Source organism: Rhagoletis pomonella, unplaced genomic scaffold (genome assembly GCF_013731165.1).
Source record: "Rhagoletis pomonella isolate Grant_MI unplaced genomic scaffold, Rhpom_1.0 Rhpom_scaffold_00001, whole genome shotgun sequence".
Taxonomy (NCBI): domain Eukaryota; kingdom Metazoa; phylum Arthropoda; class Insecta; order Diptera; family Tephritidae; genus Rhagoletis; species Rhagoletis pomonella.
This window is the reverse complement of record NW_023458555.1, coordinates 41,172,151-41,191,131: the sequence shown is the minus strand read 5'-3', so window position 1 is coordinate 41,191,131 and position 18,981 is coordinate 41,172,151. Positions and strand designations below refer to the sequence as shown.

General features: G+C 35.3%; 1 protein-coding gene across 7 annotated transcripts in view; it reads right to left on the bottom strand.

Annotated features, from left to right (window-relative positions):
- LOC118744186 (protein unc-79 homolog) overlaps nt 1-18,763 on the bottom strand; it is a 44,802-nt gene extending 26,039 nt beyond the window's left edge. For 2 of the 7 annotated variants that reach the window (XM_036477017.1, XM_036477024.1), the window contains exons 1-16: nt 18,584-18,761; nt 18,199-18,307; nt 16,272-16,391; nt 16,005-16,166; nt 15,779-15,949; nt 15,266-15,355; nt 15,003-15,188; nt 14,230-14,922; nt 14,082-14,170; nt 13,472-14,024; nt 13,120-13,391; nt 12,950-13,051; nt 8,604-8,748; nt 7,378-7,434; nt 1,373-1,452; nt 13-75 (exon numbers count right to left, since the gene is read on the bottom strand). In XM_036477017.1, coding sequence (XP_036332910.1) covers nt 13-75; nt 1,373-1,452; nt 7,378-7,434; nt 8,604-8,748; nt 12,950-13,051; nt 13,120-13,391; nt 13,472-14,024; nt 14,082-14,170; nt 14,230-14,922; nt 15,003-15,188; nt 15,266-15,355; nt 15,779-15,949; nt 16,005-16,166; nt 16,272-16,391; nt 18,199-18,253 — 2,838 coding nt within the window. In that variant the 5' untranslated portion in view covers nt 18,254-18,307; nt 18,584-18,761. Of the gene's footprint in view, nt 1-12; nt 76-1,372; nt 1,453-7,377; nt 7,435-8,603; nt 8,749-12,949; nt 13,052-13,119; nt 13,392-13,471; nt 14,025-14,081; nt 14,171-14,229; nt 14,923-15,002; nt 15,189-15,265; nt 15,356-15,778; nt 15,950-16,004; nt 16,167-16,271; nt 16,392-18,198; nt 18,308-18,583 lie in introns of all 7 variants that reach the window. The other 5 variants (XM_036477006.1, XM_036477051.1, XM_036477033.1 and 2 more) reach the window with 5 other exon arrangements.
- Between the last annotated feature and the right edge of the window lie 218 nt (nt 18,764-18,981).

Below are 18,981 nucleotides of genomic sequence, written 5' to 3'. Positions count from 1 at the left end.
TGCACAAAGTACCTCGTCTGTGGCGTGAACTTTTCTCAATTCAATACTATCAACTGAATGCCCATTATCGTTATTCTATAAAAAAAAGTATATGAAATGAAAGTTTAAAATATATGTATGTATTTTTTTTTTAATTTTTGCTTTCATTATAACTGAGTTTTAGCGGGGAATCAATATTTAGATTAAAACCGCAATTTTAAAAACGAAAAAGTAGTTATAAAAAAAATTATATTTATACCTACTTATGGTTTCGTAGCTTAAACAAACTAGTGGTGAATATAAAACTAAACATATAAAATTTAAAACTTTAAATTTTTTTTCAATATCGCCTTAAAATGGCTTTACAGCAGTTTAACGCAACAATTACAACTTTTCACTTAAAACCGCTGCTGCAATACAATCTGAGTTGAACACACAAACAGCAACCGCAATATTCAAAGTTAACGAGTACATACTGTAGTTATTCATTGTTAGGTTTGCAATGTATGTATGTGAGTGGTATTGGGTTTATTGATATTCCATAGATATTAACTTTAATGCTTTGAACACTTCAAATTAACATTAACGCATCCTTCAAGTGTAAAAAAATCAGTATTCAAAAATATTATAATATTATTACATACTTATGCCGAATTTCCACTGTTCACTAAAATGTGTTTCATTTAAAAAATGTTAAATAACTTAGGGCCGTTTTCTCAAGTAGCTTTTAAAAGTTGAGTTTTCTTAAAAAAGGAAACGGAAAAAATCATTTTTTTACCCTTAAATTTCCTCAAAAATGTTCCAACAATTTTTTTAACAAAAAAATTTTATTCTGTTTGGGTAATTTGTTCTGCTTTTAGTAAAAATATTTTTTTCTAAGAACTACATTTATCCAAACAAATTTTTTTTTCATAGATGAGATAGTTACTTTCAGAAAACAATTTTTTCCAAAACTTTTTTTCAAATAATAATTTCTATCTAAAGAATGTTTTACTTGAACTGTATGTATTTTTTACTTTTGGTATAAATACATTACATTTTATGTTAAAAAAGCTACACAAAAAAGTTAAGCACATTATAAAAAGAGAAAACCTTAAAATAATTCAAACAGTTTTCTTATGAATGGTCTTCAAGGTTAAAGACTTTCGTAAAAATTTTGTTTTTAAAAGGCTGTTGAATTTTAAAAGCTCTTTGAACGAATTACCCTTAATGATTATGCTCTTTAGTACCCCACTTTCACATTCGAAATATTCGTCATTTATTGCACTGTGGAAACCCGGCCTTATATGAATAAACATTTTTTCAAATAATTAAAAAAAAAACGTCATATATGTCTTATGCCTATATAATTGCTGGATATTAATTTTATTTTCTCTTTATTTTGTATACATACGGAACAAACGTGCGGCATATGTACGAGCACTCCGCCCACGGAGTGTGGTTCCGGCTGTGGCACTGCAACTGGCACTGGTCCTAGCCACGAACGAAAAGTTAAACGAGAAACAAATATGGAATATTAGTCAGTTGTTTTGACGGTGAATTTGCAGATTACTTTTAATTTTCTTTTTGAAACTCGAATACACAGGGAATGCTAGAAAAGGCAAAACATATTTTACATGGGGTATGGTTGCAAGGAGTGGCTGGGGTTTATCTAGATTAAATCTTTTTTTTTTTGGGTTCGCATCTGGCTACAATTCATGCAACTATTATTTGAAATTAATTTTTAGTGACGCTCATTGCTTAAAAATTAAAAAAATAATATGTAAATATTTACAAAGTTGCTTTCAAAAACAAACAGCAAAATATGTACATACATACGTCTGTATGCATATAGTTATTTTTCTTATAAAAATACAAAAAATATATTATATAAAAAAAGACAAAAATTATATGTTATATAAAAAAAAGACAAAAAATGAAGCAGATTCACGCATGCATTGGAAAGTTTGTGTTGGTTTAATAATGTGCAATATAAGTGTGTACATATGTATGCAACCCTGATGATTTGTCTGTGTTGTCTGCATTTTTTTACAGAGCTGAGTTATGTTGGCAGACATACATATAAAGCATCCCCACAAAAACTTGGAATATTACCTGATCCGAAATACAGTAGTGACCAGATAAAGGTTGCCACCTACACTATTTTTCTGAGAATACGACAACGAATACGAAATGAAATACGAATACTAATACGAACACTAACAGTAAATAGTCTTTCGTAAGAAAAATGAAAGACAAATGACAAGATAGTTCGAAAGACTTTTGTTATTCTAGAATCAAATTCTTAGAAAGAAGCTGTTTCACTCACCACTCGCGTCACTCCAACAGTCGCAATGGCCGAGTGCGCAGAGCATAGGCGTGATGTTCGAAAGATCACGAGTTCGAGTCCGAGCGGCGGAACTTTTTTTCTTCTAATTTAATTAATTTATTTTCTTCTTTTAATTAATAAAGAAGAAAACATTTTTATTTAAATTTCATTTAATTTTTAAAACCATTTATTTATTTATTTTTGCTTTAATATTTTACTTAAATTTAAATTTATCACTTTTGATTGTTTTCAAAAGAGAAATATATATGTTTTTAAAATTTAATTAATTAAAAAAAAACACTTAAAAGGCGAACAGCATAACGCCAAGACCTCCTCGTTAGCAGATGTTTCAATTAGTCTTCCGAAAGACAGTAAAGAGCTTTTAAGATAGTAGCTGCCAGAATAGACAACTATTTTACGAAAGAATTTTGTCTTTCGGAAGAATATGGTGAGGTGAAAGAAAGAAAGACACGCGCTGACACTCTTGTATAGACAAACAAACAAAAATACTAAAAACTCAATACCAATCAGGGTGTCCAGTTTGTTTAAATAAAAAGCGCAATTTATGAAAAAAAAATCGCCCAAAAATCGCCAATTTTTTTTTTTTTAATAAAATTCATGAAATCAATTTGACAAATCTTTTATTTGAAAAATGAGATCTTGTTATAATATAGTTTTTAAAACCAAAAACGAATAGAATACCTTCAGAGGGTACAAACAATATTCTTTAAAAATACGCATACTTTTAAAAAATATTTGTTTCGACATATTTTGCAATAGGACTGCGCAATTATTAAATTTATTATAACTCACTCGCACAATCCGCTTTTAAGAGATCGGCGCTAAAAATTAAATAAAAACCTATACTAAGGCGAGATCAGCTATTTCAACAATTTTTTTGAAAATCACCTGTAGTGTCTAATCTAATTACATTTCTGTTGTTGTCACATATTGAGCTATTCAACCTTGATAACATACTTTTTGATATTGGAAACGTTTTTCAGCAGAAACTATTAGCCTGCACTTTATTCGAACTATTGAATTAAGGCTTTCCAACCTCATCCTATTTCGAATCTTAGTTTTTGTTGAATTCATTACTCAAAAAACGTGCTCAAAAAAGTGATTCACACACTTTTATGGTGACAAAATCAAAGATTTTAAGTCAAGTTTATCACGCAGTTCATTAGCCTCTTCGGTAAAATTATCGCGGAAAATTAAGTTTTGTATATTTTTATAATTGTAAAAAATTTATTTGAAGGGAAAAAATCGCCAAAAATCACCAATGGCGATTTCCTAAATATTTACGCGCAAATATCTAAAAAAAATCGCCAAATTGGCGCGAAGTCGCCAAATTTGGACACTCTGATAACAAATAAAATGTTTTGTATTAGCACAAATTCGCTGAAAGGTATATAAATTTGTGCAACATGGCGTATGAGTTTATTTAAAAAAAGTGTTACAGGCAAGACATATTGAAAAGGTAGTAACAGTAGAGCAGGCGATTCTTTTTTCTTGATTTTTTGGTCTCTAAAATGCCACATATTGTTAATTTTTTTTACTAAAGTTCTTCCTTCAAAATGCACGTGAAACCGTTTTCATAAAATAAAGCAATAAAAAACCACATTTGGAAATTTCACTTAACTTAGCAGCACAAACGCAACATTTGGGCCTTGCAAGGAATGGATCGATGATTTGAACTCAAACAAATTTGGTAAATTTTTTTCTCATAAATTGTTTTTTATTTTACATGGACGTAGTAGACATTTAAAAAAAAAAAACAGAATATTTCTATGACACTTTCGAGAGCAGAAGTAAGAACAAAATACACGTAAATGGGGTTTCTGCTCTGTTTCATCATCAACGCGAACCCTTAGCCACTTGCAACTTGCATTTTATTTATCCATAAAACTGCATACCCAAAATTTTTATACAAACGAAAAAAAATTGAATTTTGGTGATTTTTTTTTTATATTTTGTACGCTTTGGGAGAACCCTACAATTGTTTTCAACTAGTTTTTATTATGTAACATTTATTAATTGGAACAATCGAAAATCGATTTTCTTCACAATTTCTACTTTTTCTACTACATATTTCAAAAGTATTAAAATCTACTGTTACGGATGATACTACTTTAGTTAGCCGTAAAAAATGCTCTATTAGACCATCCAAAGGAATACATAAACCTCTTTGAATAATGGCTTATTGGCGTATAGAAGTCAACGAGCAAAAGTGGAAACATGTTACACTTGCACTAAGGCCGCAATTCCTCAATCTAACGAAGTTTAATATCTTGGTATTTGGTGAAAACATTTTACAACTAAGTTAATGCAAATGAAACTAAACTCAGTTAACTTACATTGGCTTCTATACAAAAAATCGGCATTGTGCTTAGACTATAAAGTACTGTTGAACAATGCAGTTTTAAACCAATGCGGATGTATGGTATTGAACTGTGAGGGTACGACCACTCGAACGAAACGCTCTGGTCGAGAACGCGAAAGGCATTAACAGAAAAGCCATGGTGTGTTTGCAACGACCCTACACACAAAGAAATACCCGCGGTCAAAGTCAGATAGAAAGCAGAGTGAAATACATAAGAAAAATACGATATCATCCCACGATGTAGCGGAGAGAAGGTGACACATTCCGCAAACCGCTACTTTGGTTTTGCCGAGTTTTACAGTTCTGGTTTTATAATAAACAACGCCCCAAAAGCTTTAAATCCACTGAAATCCACTATATTTTCACTAAAATCACATTCCTTTGCCTATTTTGTCCTTTATTTCAAAACTTGTCCCTTGCAAGTACTTTTTATAACACGATGTCAGACACTAATGCATTTTATTACAGCCCAGTAGTTACAAATCGCCAAGAAATGAGTTTATTCACGAATCTTATAAATTTTGTTAAAAATAGAAAATGAAGATTGTACAAAGCTTATTAGGGGTATTCTCCAAATCTTGCAAAGCCATTGCACGTAGCACGGATTGCATGGATTGCATAACTTGCAAACACACAACAACAAAATACATGGGGAACAACACTTCCTATCACTGCAAAATAAGCAACATCGAAACCCATGTATATATTTTGCAAAACAGCATAGCAAGATAAATGCGATCCTGTGCTAGTTGTTTTATTGTTGGAATTGCTACATATTTCTCTCATTCCTCTTATCTCGCTTACTTGATTTTTTTTGCTGTCTCTTGTTATTGGATGTCATAATTGTTATTGTCACATAATTTCGTTGATTGCTTCCAATGCATGCTACCACTTTGCAATGGGGTGCTCTCGTACTCTTCGAAATTTGGAATAGTATTTTTGCATTTCGTGCAATCCGTGCATCGTGCAAGACTTCGAGAATACCCCTATTGTGTTCTACGGGTTATACATCGCGGTAGGGATTCACAATAGCTTATGACAGCCACACTATGTAGGAAATGTAAAGAGTCACAATTCAGCCAGAAGTCACCATTGCTATAAATTAGAGTGACCTGATGTACATACATATATTGTTTCTACCTCCCCAAGTATATGATCCATTTATTTTCCGCACACAACGGATAACGCTGTTAAAACTCGAGGACTCTAAATCCGCTGGACAATCGTTTAAGCGGTGCTTCAGATTACATTGTCTTATTTAGGACAAGGCAAGACAGTGGCGGCATTAGAGCGGAAGCTATCACGCCAGCTTCATTTGAACAGTTTGCGTTGATAAATTCTACCTCTGAGCTAAACGAAAGACGATCAACGAAAACCGATCTGAGCCATAGTTCGTTTGAATATAGTTAGCTTGACGGCATTTAAGACAGAATTATGCAACTACAGATTAGTTCCCTTCCGGGCAAATGCAGTTTCCTGGAATATTTCTGTGCCTGGGAATCCTAGAATTATTACCTTCGAATGGGATTTGTTGCACTGTAGATTTAAAAACTAAAGTTCTGAACACATTCAAAGCTACGGTCAACAGCTTCCAATTTGTTATCTTCATTATCTAAACGCTTTGTCGATGGCGACATGATACCTTCGAATGCGGCAGCGACATCATGAATTTGGATGAGTTTGACATAAAAGAAGAGATTTATTCCGGCCACAACCACAGTTGTCGCGTAGCCCTGTCGTCGCCAAAATAATGTTCTACATAAGAATACGTGAAAAAATAATTTGACAGCTGTGGTCCGTAGCTCGTCGTTTTCATTGTGTTCGGGCTATAAGCCTACCGAGAAGACTGTGATTGAGTATTCTATTACAAGAAGCCTTCCTTTTACGCAGTTGTTTGCTTAAAAGTAATTCTGAATGAATTTTGCTTTGTAGAAGCTTTGTAGGGGTTGTAGAGAAAGGCCCCTTTACAATACTATGACTCCCAAGAAATAATGAGCCTTTACGTTAGCTGATTCACTATATGTCGCTACAGCCCCTTTTTTTAATATTAAGCTTCCGGTAAAGGTATACATAACGAAAATTTGTACTGTAAAATCCTCATTAGTGGCAATGTCACCACCATTTTCGCTATTGGAAATCTGTGGCATTTTGTCCTAATTTGTCAAAAAAATTTGTCTCATTTAATGCCCAGTGGAAATTCGGTATTATACCCGTACATAGTGTCTGTAGTAATAAAAGCGGTGGCGAAAGTGTGCTCGTGGTATATGTAAGTATGTACATTTGTTGGTGAGTGGAGTAAGTAAATAAACTGTGCGCTGCAGTGTGCAGGGTGCAAGTGACAGTGTTGCAAAATATTTGTTGCAGTGGCTAAAAGGAGTTATTCAGGTTTGTTGTTGTAAACTTGGTGTTGTCTTTTGCTGTTCAGTTTGAAGTGTTAGCAAATGTTGCTAATTGTTTTTAGAACTATTTAAAACATTTTTTTTTAAACATCAGCATCATTAAAAAATCAACGAAACGTTTAATTTGTCTTTACAAAATTTCTGCAGCAAAAATCAATCAATCAATTAATCAATTAATGAAAATGAAAGTAGTAAGTAAGTAAGTAAGTAAGTAAGTAAGTAGGTAAGAATGTTGAGTAGAGCAGAGCAAGAAAGAAACAAATAGTATAGGAATACGTGAATGCTGGTTGAATGCTGGGTTGCTTCACCTGCCATAATTATAATTTTCCCATCGTCTGAAAAGAATTGATCTAGCTTTAAGATGTCTTAAGGAATTAATTAAGCAAAAGTTTATGTTAAAGATTTATAATTAATATTTGCATTTTTTTGAATTGTTACGAAATGTTGTGATTATTGTAGTAGTAGTAGTAGTAGTAGTAGTAGTAGTAATAAAAGTTGTTGTATCGGTAGTAGAGTTAAAAAGTGACACGCAGTGTTGGGTGGGCGTAGGTTGTTTTTTATGAGTCGAGAGCACAGATAGTGAGAGTACGCGTTTATTGATGAGGAGAGAGATAGAAAGATAGAGAGATAGTGAGATAGAGATACAAGATACATAATAACAAAGTGAATTAAACGATTTTAAATTTTGCTTTATTTATATTTTGTCACATAGAAAGAAAAAAAATCAATAAATTTATTTTATTTATGCGTTCTTTGCGTTTACTTTTAAGTGACTATTTTTAATATTGATTATCATGAGTGGTGAGATTTAAACCGTACATTTGGTGAATTTAGTTGCAAAATTTACAAAACCAAATAGTTTAAGTTGTTGGTACGAGCGATTTTGCATAAGAAGTGAAAGTTCTTTCGGGTAATTTGGGTCATAGGTGTTACATATTTAAGTAAGAGTAAAACTTGAGGAAATATTACGAATTATTCATTTTATTTATTCAGAGCATTCAGGGTGCAAATTCTACTTTTTTTAAGTTTATTACATAAAAATTAAAATTTAAATTTTAAAAATTTAGTTTAAATTTATTATAAACGTATTATGTAGTATGCCAGTTTTTTAGCATATTTTTTCTCAATTTAATCGCACCAATAATGCATTGCATTTTTTTATTTATTTACTTTTTTATTTAATTTGTTTTATGATTGGACTAAAGGTGGACTAATTTTAAACAAATTTAACATTTAGAATACTATTTGAGCGTGTGGTTAACCGTTTAATTTTTACTAGCTATGCAATTAATTAACTAAATAGTTCACATTTTTTAATTTACAGTGGGCTATTTAACTTTACTTGGGTCAGTTTATTTTATTCAACGAATGCAAATGGAATCTTCTGCTTCACCACCTTACTCAGGGTAGATTCTTTGTAATATTTAGGCGAAAACTCCATTCATATGTGTAGGATTGATTAGCTGTGTGGGTGTGTGTATATTTGTCTATATATGTATATGTGATTAAGAATAGATAATTTAAATTAAGTCACCTGCAAAACCGCCTAGTGGACCCAATGGTATGGGCAATGGCGCCATTGAAAGCGATATATCGCGATCACGTGATTTCTCCTTATCACTTTCGGGCGGACTTTTACGTGAGGATTTTTCCTCTTCGATGATATCTTCAATTGGAACCTATGAGGAATGAAAAATCGTTCATGAATATTACGTTGCTGGCAAGGTCTCATAATGTATCTCATTGCGTTAATATTTTAGAGACGAAAATTTTTCGATGCATTTTCAGCTTTTCAAAGTATGGACCATGATGGTTATTAATTTCTATTTCAAAAATATAATTTTATTCTTTTTCAACAACTTCAAAGCACTTGAGGCCGTTTCCAATGAAAAATTTATGTGAAAAGCGACAAGCAGCCTTATAGGGAATTTACATGATTCAACTTTCACAGGCGATTAGTTGAACCAAAAGTTGAACGAAAGTAGGCAGCCGACCAACTTCATTGTAAGCGATTAGCTGAAAGGCCGTTTACACCAGGCGATTGTTGCTTTCAACTAAAAATCGCCTGAAAAATCGCCTCATGTAAATTCCCTGTTATCATGAGTTTCATTTTCGCCGAAACGGTTCAGTTTTGGTTTCTATGGTTTTACTATAGGCGGATGATAAATTTTCGGGTGAGTTTTTTGTCAGGCGAAACTCGGGATAAGGCAGAATAGTTTTATATTTTCTTCAACGAGTTCGCTGAGATATGAATCAGTAACTTCGGCATAAAAAGCCAGTATTCTACCAACAAAGCTAAGTTCGCCCCCTACAAACTGAGTTTGTTTTTTATACTTCCTCGAGGTAGTGATATCAAAAAAAAAAATTTATTTTCGAATCGAAATAAAAATAATCTTTGCAGGAGGAAATCGTCAAAAAATAAATCGATTTCCCAATATCGATATATATATATATATATTTTACTTAATTTTTATAAAGAAACAAACTACAGCTATCTGACCAACACTGAAATTACAAACATTTATTGTAATTAATTTTTAAAACGTATTTGCACAAGAGAAAAAAATTATCTTTTACTTCAAAATCAACGTCTGACATGTGTTTGCATTTCGGGAGCAATGCGAACATGCCCGACGGCGACGCTGGAGCAAGTGCATCTTTCTGGCTGCAAAGCGAACCCTCCTTAACTTTGCGAGGGAGGCATTCGGCAAAGACAAGGTGTTATCATCTAGGCACAAGGACAAGATAAACACCTAGCTCCCCCTAGCTTTGTTCCCCAGGGACGATATTAACAGAGAGGTGGTCTTCAAAAGAAACTTCAAGACCTACACTTACCTCTATTATGGAGAGTCACATACACGCGAGCACACTACAGTGGTACACTGATGGCTCTAAAACACCTTAAGGAATTGGAGCTGGCGCATACGGCCCCAGGCTGAAGCTTTCGGGGCCCTTGGGAACCTTCCCTAGAATCTTTCAAGCGGACGTGTATGCCATTAGTTTGTGTGCTGAAATTAGAGGAACGAGAGGATACTTATATTAAGCGATAGTCAGGCGGTACTTATGGCCTTCACATCTTTCGAGATCAAGTCCTTCTTGGTCCTGGAGTGTGTAGAGAGGCAGAGGTCAATGAGATTCAACTGATGTGGGTACCAGGGAACAGGGGGGGGGGGGGGTCGCAGGTAATGAGGAAGCTGATCATCTGGCCAGAATGGCCGCTGCCTCGACCCCGATAGGACCTGAGCCCTTCCTTGCAGTGGAATCCAACATTATAAAGGAAATTCTCAGAAAGGAAATACCAAATTGAGGGATCTTAACTGGCGTAACACCATGGGTCTACGTCAGGCGAAAAGCATACTAGGAGGATACGATCTGATAAGATATAGGTTACTCGTGGATCTCCCCAAGGAGAAACTAACAATAATAGCAGGGTTTTTGACGGGCCATTGCAGGCTTAGAGGGCACCTATATAAACCAGGAATCTGGCCCAGCGACCTGTGTCGCTTTTGCGTGGCGGCCAAGGAGACTCCATTACACCTTCTTATGGAGTGTGAGGCCGTTGCACGCAGGAGAAGTAGGATCATAGGGCACCTGTGGCCAAGAGAGGAGCACATACACTCCCCCCGGCATCTATTATGAAATTTTTAGAGTCTCTGGTGCTGGTCGAGATGTTGTGATGAGCTAAGGGCACAATAGACCTACCGGTCGCAGTGCTACACCTAACTAACTATCTATCTACTTCAATATTAAGTGGTATTTTAAAACACTAAACTACACTGGCCCAATAAAGCATAGATTTTTTTTTACAATACGGACAATTTCTGAACTTTCTTCTTTTTGCTAACCTTAAATCTCACTCCTTAATTACCCTTTTTATAAAATCATTTAAGAATACAGTTTTTCAGGCCATTGCATTTTAGTTAAATGGAGTGCAATTTTGATTTCTGGCAATTTTCTCCACTGAAGATGCTGCTCATTTCCTCCTTAGCTCGAAATGGTTTTTTATATGGAAGAAAATGTTACGCTTTGTTACAATTGTATCATTTTTGATACATTCTTTTCTAAGTTTTACTTTTTGTTGGCAGAAATGAATTTTTGAAAACTATAATATTACTAGTTTAAAGGTAAATAATTTTTTTATTGTTATTTAAAGTCTTAAAATTTTATATGTAGATATTTGGCAACCCTTATAAGGGAAATACAACTCGGAATTTCTTTGCACACGCCGCTGTTATAGGGCCTCTAAACCACACAAAAACATTGCGCAATATCGGGCATGCGTGGGTCGTTTGTATGGTGTATGGGGTTGTTTGTACAAAATTTCACAGTTATTGCGCTAAGATCAAAATCGTTTTGATATTTTGCTCATGCTTGTGTTATTTTAAAATAATTTGTGTTGCGTATGGCAAGAACTGCGCAATTGCGGCTTTTTAAAAAAATTTTACATTTGTAGTCCGGAGTTACGATAGCTCGTTCATACAACTTTGTTTGCAACGTTGCCATTTCGCCAAAAATGCCACTTTGCGATGTTTTATAAATCGCACTTCTGTTTTTGTTAAAGCAAGTAATATAATTTTTTTTGTAACCATGGATCTCGGTAACTGCTACTTTTTTCAAGCTCGCGGTGACGCTGTTCCTGACATATTTAAGCTTGCGCCCATAAATTCAATGGGCTATAGAGCGGCATTCTTATTTTTTTCAAGTAAGTGCAAAATTTTAGCAAAAATATCCACAAAGTTTGAAAATCCAATTTTTGTAGTTTTTATTGTAGTTGAAAAAATGGGAGTTGCCAAGCCTGCATTTTTTGTATTAGTCTCAAGGTCAACTTTCTTAAGAATTGTATAGATTTTACAGGGAAATATGCATCAATTGATGGAAAATCGAATGTCGATTCTCGAATTTTTTGGATCGATTCACGGATCGAATCGGAAGTAGTAAATCGACAAAAAAATCGAATGGGAAGGGCTCGATTAATCGATATATGATTTAATCGATATAAAAATGGCATCTCTACCTCGAAGTCGCCTAGGCATAATTTATATTTATTTATATATTTTTGAAATAAAATTGCAATAAGTTTACTTCTACAAGCGTAAAATAAACGTTTTTGGAAAAAGCTTATTTAAAGTTTTTAAATGCAAATAACACAGTTTTCCAAAAAAAATTTCTGCATATCGAATCCCTATTCGACGCCCTGAATGCGAGTCCGAGGTCTGTTAGCCTCCATCACGTCAGGTTCGAGGTCACTTGAACGTCGAGTAGGGAAAAATTCATTGAATAAACCTGAAAAATCAATACAATTCTTCTGAATTTGACCTTGGGATAACTTTGACCCGACCTTTAGATGGCCGTGAAGAATCAAGGGACCTCTACATTCGGATTTATCGACAAAAAAAAAATATTTTTATTGAAAAAAAATTGTATTGCGTAAATTTTTTGTACTATTTGGCCCTCAAATGACCTCGAACCTGACATTATGGAGGTTAACGAACCTCGGATTCTGCTTCAGCGAGTCTAAAACCCCATATACTTATATGAATTTTCAGGTTTATTCAATGAATATTTCCCTACTTGACCTCGAACCTGAAATGATGGGGGCAAACAAACCTCGGATTCGTATTCAGTGCGTCGAATAACACAGGGCTATATAGGTTTGGTTCAATATGCAGCAACATTTTATAATTTTTATAAACCTGTGTGTTTTCTCAGCGAAAAAAAATATAAATCATAAAAAAATGATTAAAGGCTGATTTAAATTATTTCACTCATAATGATTACCGTCCCTGGTCCGTATTAACTTAATCCGATTAATTATTTTCCGCCTTCTAATTTTCCCTTTCTGTTATTCTTTCTAAGTACAAATTATTTTAGACAACTTACATCTGGGGGTCGAACTGGATTAAGTGGTGCCATGAATTGTACCAATTTGGTAGATAGTTGGTGCCACATGATGGATGCTTCGCAGTAAGCACATTCAGCCACCTAAGGGGAATAAGGAAAGAATGAAATGTGTTGTTAATTTCCTCAATTAAGCACATCAACTTAGTTACCTTAAGTGAGCAAACGTGACTGCTCAGACCCACACGTGCCGCTGTGACCATGCACTTAATCAAGCGTGAAACATTCTCGCAAACGCTAGTGTGTATGCCCATGTGCTGTTCGACATCCTGCAGCTCCATTTGCTTCAACAATATATCCAACATTAGAATGCAGCAAGTGAGATTATGTTCGGCATCGGTAGAGAATTCCGTGTGTCGATTAGTAGGTGCTTCATCGTCAGAAATGGCGGATGTGTTGCCCGAATCATCTTCGACAACGGGAGCTGCGGAAAAAAATTGTAAGAATGAAAACGCGTAGCTAATGTCTTTAAAGGCAAGCTTTGACCGGAGCTTAAGAACTTACAAATCGAGCTACGTCGTGGTGGATTGCCCAATTCATTCTTCTGCTCCTTTGATGGTGTCTTTGGGCTCTTAGCCTGACCCTCCTTCTCGCGCATTAGCTCATGTTGAACGCCATATTTCATGATGCGTACACCGTCGCCGAACATGGCGAACAACTGCACCAGCGGTATAAGAATGCCCAGCTTTGTGAGTATCTGTAACCAATGCAAGGCTTGCTGTTGGACCTTTGCAGTCGTTTTTTCGAAGCGTATGGCCACAAAGTTGTACATGGTTTTGGCGTCAAAGCCGAGTGGCGACATTTCGGGATCAAGTATTTTACTCAGCACAATTTTCAGTTCATGTAGCTCCTTTTCGCCTACATCGTTGGTGATAGCTTCCATCCAGTGTGGCATGACATAGTCCCAGATTTCAGAAGTAATAACTTCATAGGGCACCAAGCAGATGAGACGCTGTAAGCCCTCTTTGAGATGACTGGTACGCGAAGCTAACGTCTCCCAATGTCCGCCCACGCGTGCGTACTCTGGTGGATGTGGTAGCAGGCAGGAGATGAAAACCTAAGGATTAAGGCTTAGTAATTGTGAGTATTCGAGACTGCAAGACTACGAGCTTACATTGTAATGTATGCGGCAAATCTCTTTCAACCAATTGCAGACATGCTCTACCTTAAGCTTCTCGATGGTGCTCTCAATTTGACTAGCCACTGCGGAAAAAAAAGTATGTTAATTTATTTTGCATCCAAGTATATCCTACACAATTTACCATCATACGAGCACGCAGTCACGTGGAACCAATGGAACAGCATACTCAGTATGCGTCCCAGCACCTCGACTGGCATTTCGGGTGTCGGCGTGCAGCGGCCCACCAACAACCAAATGCCATAGCGACCCAACATTTGTCGCTCTTCCAGCGATATGGTGTCTGGTGTGCCGTTGCCACCGTTCTTCTTCGCATCCGAACCATCCTTGCCGGGCTCAAAATTGAGCGGCTTAGCCTCGCGTAGCAAACTAATCACGGACTCCACCATATGCATCTGAATCTCGGGATCCATCTGCCAGATGATTTGGAGACTACGATGCACCACATGATCGCCACCGCGTCGCGAATTGTGTCGATTGCTGTGACATTGCGCGCAGTAACGTATCGGGTGGTTTCCATTATAGCTGGCACACTCGGTGGAGAAACAGATCGAGAAGGCTGCCTTGTCGGTGGAGCGGCAATTCTTATTCTCACATACCATGGAGACTTGCTGCATGGGATGGAGAATGTCACCGAATCCGAGGTTAGCATGCTTGCGATGGATCTCATTGGCGCATTCTATGCAGAGATACAGCGGGGGCGGACATTCAGGGGCATAGCTGATGCTGATGCTGTGATCGAAGCAAACTTTGGCCGCCTCCGCATTGCCAGCATTGGGACACTGTTCGCATTGACACACAAAGGGTACCATATCGTCTGGAGAATGTAGAAGCATTTGAAATGATAAAATTCAGAATGGATAAGTGTCTTAGTTAAGGAAAGGCGCCGGAACGTACTTGTTAATTTCGACAGCAACACTTTACGATCGAACAAATTGGGATCGAAAGCTGGCCAATAGTAAAATAGTAGCTTGGCTGCAGAAGAGCGTGATATAGCGGTGCCATAGGCAATAACACAAAGTATATCCTTTACAACGTTGTGCTTGAGAGTCATGAGGCATTCTAGTAGCTGGCAATGATGTGCTGCAATTAAGTCGGAATAGATTCAAATGTTGTTAGTGGTATGTCAAAATGGGAGCACTGAAATTCAGGTCGATTACCGGGATTATGTGAGTACTGAAGAACCATCATGATGACAGAAGAGACAGCCTGACATGCCTGACATTCTTGTTCGTCAGCGCTCCGCCGGGCTGGGGGAGAGACCAAATAAGTAGTGCTATCATGTTTGAATTTTAATTTAAAATTCAAGAAATGTGGTATCATCTGTATGTTATGCCATGTTATGTTATGCTATGTTATGTTAGGTAATGTTATGCCATGCTATGTTGTAATAGGTGATGTTATGCTATTCAATGTTTGGTATGTTATGCTATACTTTGTTTGTTATAATATGTTATGTTATTTTATAATATGCTATGCTATGCTATGTTTGGTATGTTATCTTGTGTAATGTCATATTGTGCTATGTTATGCTAAGATATGTTGTTATGGTGTTATGTTAAGTTATGTTATTTTATGTTATGTTACGTAGCGTTACGTTATGTTACGTTGTAATATGTTACGTTTTCGTATGCTAAGTTTTATTACGTCATTGTTACGCTCTTTGTTCATACTTATAGTAAATGGTAAAATATAGTAGCATAGTGCATTAACGATATCCTGATGTAGAGCTGGTGGTAGTACAGACATAGTAGAGCTGGCCAAATAGGGTAAATTATCAATTAAATCCTTATCGAGAAAAGGTAGTATGCAGCAAAGACACTGCAACAGAGCCTTTCCAAACGCTAGAAAAACGAGAATGATTTAAAAAAAAATTAGTACTTTAATTTTTTCACTCACCGATTTGTCCATATTGTATGCACGGCGCCACGTCGATAAGCATTGTTAGGGCATTATAAAGGTTACCGTATTCGAGATTTGGATAGGCTGACATGCGTGTGGGATCCTCGGAGGGGTCGCGTATAAGTTCATGTGGTGAGGTGCGTACATCTTTGAGGACAGCTACGAATAATGGGGGAGACAATTTTATTAATACATATACATACCTACATTCATACTTTGTATAAGTATTAATTGATTTTTAAAGTCACTGCTGTGTAAACTTACTTAGTAGGGTTTGAGAAAAGTATTTGATATTGTTAGCAATATCGACGCCAGAGGGCGCGGGTTGGGTATTTTGTAGCAGGCGTACATGCGAATCGTGGAGACATCGCAATTTTGCTTGGACTGAAACAGGTGGAAAATTCGAAATACATATGTATTAATAATTCAATATATTTTTTTCTATCTGAAATGGTAATACAAATTTTCTTCCATTCTACTTATAAATCTCTTCTGGCGATTTATAGTTTGAATTTGGCAGATGAACACTGATTTTCACTATAAAAGTTCAAAGTTAAATGCCAACGACGAAAAATTAAATAACATCAAATTTTTCCACAGAAATGGAAATAAATTAACGCAATTTTGATAAGGTCTCCTGTTTATATATGGGTCATTCCATTCAAAGTTTTTTATAAAATCTCAAATTAAAAAGTTACCCCTTTTGACCCCTTGGTCGTCAAGATTTTTGTTTGGAAAAATGTGGGAAATCTTATGCAAATCAATAAAATATATTTTTTTTAAATAATTTTTTAAATAATCTAAGCGCCCTAAAATATAATTAATTTTAGTCACAAAAATGGCACTAAAAGAGGGAGGCCGCCCAGTGGATTTCGCTCCTATGCCGATCTATTCTGACAGCCAGGCTGTTATTACATATTTTACAACCAACGGAAAATATCCAAGGCAGCTCCTTAACAACTTTATGGCCGATGAGCTGGGGCGAAAGGGACACTAATATGCGTGGTGAAAAAATGTCGCTTACGTCTTTCTGGCGGTTAGGGCTCGATATTTCAATTAATTGATAAATTATGTAAGTTGAATTTTACTTTTTAAAAAGGTGGCAACCCTACGATATATAATTCAGTAATAGGGCCTTTTGAAACCTATTTTGATTGATACCATATTTAAAAAATTAATTTAACTTATAAAATAGTTTAAATTCAGATTTTTAAACGAGTGGCAACCCTTTTAAGACACTTTTAAAATATATCAATTGTTCAAACTAAATATTCTTCAAACTATTTTATTTGACACTCATATTTTAACATTTCATGCAAACTGAAATTTTCTGAAATCTTTTTCGCCTGACAGTGTGATAGATATTTCAGTGCAGTGATGAATTAAGTTTGACTCTTGAAACAGGTGGAAACCTCCTTCGAAATGTTTTCAAACTAAAACCTTCCGGAATCTCATTCGTCTGACATTGTGATACATATTTCAATTAAGTGGTAAATTAAGTTGAATTTGACTTTTTAAACTGGTGGCAACCCTCTTACATACATAAAAACATATGTATATGTAATTTAGAAATAAAGTCTTTTCAAAACTATATCGATAATCAAAATATAAATTTTTAAACAGATGGCAAGCTTGAAGAGGCAAAAGACATTCTATATGTTCGTTTTCGTGTGGCACCTATGTATATTTGAATATTTCTAACTTGATTATACTTTTATTAAATTCGACTTTTCAAACATGTGGCAAAATATTTTCAAACTAAAACCTTGAACCTCTTTCGTCAGACACCTATATTGAGACTGATTGAGCACATCTTCTCTAAGTAACAACAATAATTATAATTAGTGTGAATGCGTTGCGTTGACGATAAATTAAAGGATTATTTAGAAGCTTACATTTTTGTTCCCGTCCACCGATTTGAAATATGAAATTTGGCTAACCCCTATAGCCATGGACGTAGCCAGGTAGCTTAATAATCAGAAAATGGTAGCTTAATAATTTACCTTCGCTCCGCCCTAAATTTCATTCTGGCTGCACCCATGCTTGCAGCTAGCACTTTAATTTGATATGTAGCTGCCTCAGAACGCCCGGAATTCCTCGCATGACCGAGGAATTAATTATATATGAATGGTTATTATTTTTATATTTTTCTTTTAAATTTTAGATAAACAATAAAGCATTTGCAACTTACAAGCAGCTGCGCGAGTGCCCATGTTGACAAGTTGATTTTTGAAGGTATCAGACATTATATCAGGCAAATCCTTCCCATCGCCAAAGCCGCTCCCAAAGCAGTTGGCATTCTGTGAAGTGAAGAAAATGTAATATTTATACTTAAAAATTGCTAAATAAGTTTATTTGGTTGTTACTAAGTGGTTTTCACACTTTTGTATGCTTTATTGAACAATTTTCACAATTTTTATTACAGTTACGTAACATTGCAAATAGCCTACGCCCTATTTTTAATGGATGCTGTGGAGTCTTACCCTAAACTAGGCCAGCAATCATAAAATCCTTGCAAAAATTTTCAGCACTAATGAAAGTAAAAGCACTAGGCAATAAAATAACAATAAACTCACCTCGAAATTTGTTAATTTTTTGAATAAATTTGCAATTTTTCAAAAGGTATTCGTAACAAACGCACTGCAGCTAACCAAATCTCTACCCAAAGTGTTTGCAAGTGAAAATTTTCGCGTGTATGTATCCAGCAATTGCAGTTATCTATACAGTGAAAGTGATGAAAGCGCGGAGCTACACTGCTCAGTTGGGGGGGTGAAATGTGTGGAAGACCTAACAGCTGGTTTGAAAATAGTTACAAATTTTTTTAATAACAAAAATAGGAGTTGCTCTTATTTTCAGTTAAAATCTACTTGCCAATTGAATGTAAATTTAATAAGTTGAAATAAATGAAAATTTAGTAAGTTTTCACTTAAACACTAAAAATATCACTTTCTCTCACTGTTTCGCCACAAAGTTC